General features: G+C 56.7%; 1 protein-coding gene across 1 annotated transcript; it reads right to left on the reverse strand.

Annotated features, from left to right (window-relative positions):
• Positions 1-528: 528 nt before the first annotated feature.
• On the reverse strand, positions 529-2,205 carry LOC119357135 (putative E3 ubiquitin-protein ligase SINA-like 9). Its single transcript, XM_037624126.1, has 3 exons — positions 2,100-2,205; positions 1,554-2,024; positions 529-1,453 (listed from the first exon to the last, which is right to left on the reverse strand). Exons 2-3 carry the CDS (start codon positions 2,007-2,009, stop codon positions 788-790), a joined length of 1,122 nt encoding a protein of 373 aa, XP_037480023.1. The 5' UTR covers positions 2,010-2,024; positions 2,100-2,205; the 3' UTR covers positions 529-787.
• Positions 2,206-2,543: the final 338 nt, after the last annotated feature.

The following is a 2,543-nucleotide window of genomic DNA, read 5'->3' on the forward strand; positions in this document are numbered from 1 at the left end:
CAAATCCGTCATCGGAAAATCCACGAAATACCATAGCAGTCACCAGATATGGTATTCACTATTCAGTTTACCTCAGCATTCGGCACCTACTAGCAGATACCAAGCGGAAACTACTGACGGAATAAACTCTGAACTTGCAAGCGGTAGACAACAACATCTAGGGAATCCACCGAAAGAAACAGCGACATATTTTAACATCAAGATCGTCACATCCAAATAAGCACCAAAACAAAAGCTTACCAACAAAAATTCAGCATATCCCAGTTTCCCCTCCCAAAAAAGACACCAATTTCCCGCATCAGCAACGTGCGGGCTACCCATGCTTCCATCTCACCAGATATGGTATTCAGTTTACCTCGGCATTCAGCAGCTGCTAGAAGAATAAACTCCAGCAGGCACCATCTGAAAACTAGAAGAATAAACTAGTGAACTCGCGCCCGGTAGACAGCAACATCTATAATAAACATCTAGAGGCAAATCACGCAAAGCGTTCACGCATTTCGACATCAAGATCGCCACGTCCAGAAATGCACCAAAACAAAAGCTTACCAGCAAATTCAGCATATCCAAATTCACCCTCCTCAGAAAAGACGATATCCAGACAGTTTCCTGCATCAGCGATGCGCGGGATGCCTATGCTTCCATCTCACTACCAGAAGACCCATCAACGACTAACGAATTCACCAATACGGATGCCGTTCAAGTTTACTCGGCTATGAGCAGAACTCTAGCAGGCAATGCTGCAGCCAGAACGACAATGACGGTCCAGATCGGCGCACAGCTTGAGCTAGTTACCAGCCACCACCTTGCGAATGCACACCTCCACGGCACAGCCATTCTCGACGCCGGGCAGCTTGTCAGGGACCAGCAGGAAGACGTCGCTTCCCTCACCGATCCCGTACCGCAGCGAAGTGTTCCACACGGTCGACTGAATCTGCAGCCTGTGGCGCCGTCCACCCGCCGGCATCTTCAGCTCGTAGGTGAACTCCTCCTCGAAGGCGTTGTCAGGGCGGATGCAGATCATGGAGAGCGCGGTGCCCAAGCCCTCGCGGGAGCTGCTGATGTGGAAGAGCTCGCCGTAGTCCTCGCAGCGGAAGATGGCAGAGTCAAAGGCAGGGGCCTGGAAGCTCTCGCCATAGCGGAAGTTGATCACCTCCCAGCGGTGGATGGTGGCGAGGTGGGACTCTAGATCGTAGGCCGGGCCGGCGAAGCCGCAGCGATGGACCGGGCAGAAGCAGGGGTCATAGTGGCAGGTGCGTTCGTGCGCGCGCATCTCATGGTGCAGCAGGAACACCTCGCAGCCGTACTGCTGGTTGCGGCAGGAGAAGCTGATGCGGCCGAGGAACTCCTCGACGGCGCGGCTGCGCACACAGCCATTGGCCGCACAGTAGTTGCAGCGGTTGTCCCCGATGTTGTCGCGGCACCTCGAGCAGGTGACATGCCCGTCCGGACACTGCACGGATGCCATCACATCACGACGAGTTATCAGAGACACGGCGAGCTGATCAACAAATGACCAAACGTGCTGTTAGTAGGTTGGAAATGGGCATCACCTCGTAGACCGGCGTGGAGAGCATGCGGTGGCAGCTCCGGCAGATGAAGAGGCGGTCGTAGTCGCCGATGCGGACGCTGTACTCGCCGTCCCCGTGCTCGCCGCTGTGCTCCCTGTACGAGTGCGGCCTCCAGACCGGCCGCCCATTCCGGTCCGTCTCCTCTGACACGCGGCTGCGGCTACGGCGGCGGCTGCGGCTGTAGCTGCGGCTGGGACTCCGGTCGTCGTATGGGGCGTAGGAGGGCGACCCTATGTATGGTGGCGGCGACGTCCGCGCCAGGGGAAGCCGCGACCTCGATCGGGACCGCGACCGCGACTGCGAGGGCGAGGGCGCCTGCGAGCGCGCCTGCGACGGCGAGGGGGAGAGCGACGGGTGGCGGCTGCTCCGCGGGCGCTTGGGGCTTCCCTCCGCGTCGGCCAGCGGCGTGCCGACGCGCTTCGCCGCGCTCCCGCTCATCTCAGGCGCCGACGCCTGCGGATCGACACGGATCAATTCATCAGCACCACCCCGAGATCGAGGCAAGGGGCTCGGGCAAAAGCTGCTTACCAGCGGGCGGAGGAGGAGGAGGGGCGGGCCACGCGCGTCGGAGGGCGGCCGCCGGCTACGGAGAGGAGATGGTGGGGTTTGCCGGCGGTGGGGGGCGGATTTGGGGGAAGGAGTTGGGGGATGCTCACGCGCCGCGCACGCGTCGGGCGTGGGCCAATACAAATGGCAGAACCGCGTGACAAAACAGTGGTCACCGTGATGGGCCTTAACAGCGGTCTGCTTCCAGCCCAGTTACTAGCAGAAAATGGAGTATTGCTACTTGATAAATCCAAAGCTCAAAAACAAATACTTGATAAAAATTGGAACACTATTTGCAGCCGATTTAAAAAAATTATAGGACTAAAATAATCTAAAAAAAATATTTTTATAGAATAATAAAAAATCTTACTCTATAATGTTCTGAAATAAATAAACAAAAGGGACCGCATATATTTCCATTGACGG

The sequence above is a fragment of the Triticum dicoccoides genome, chromosome 2A (genome assembly GCF_002162155.2).
Source record: "Triticum dicoccoides isolate Atlit2015 ecotype Zavitan chromosome 2A, WEW_v2.0, whole genome shotgun sequence".
In the NCBI taxonomy this organism is placed as follows: domain Eukaryota; kingdom Viridiplantae; phylum Streptophyta; class Magnoliopsida; order Poales; family Poaceae; genus Triticum; species Triticum dicoccoides.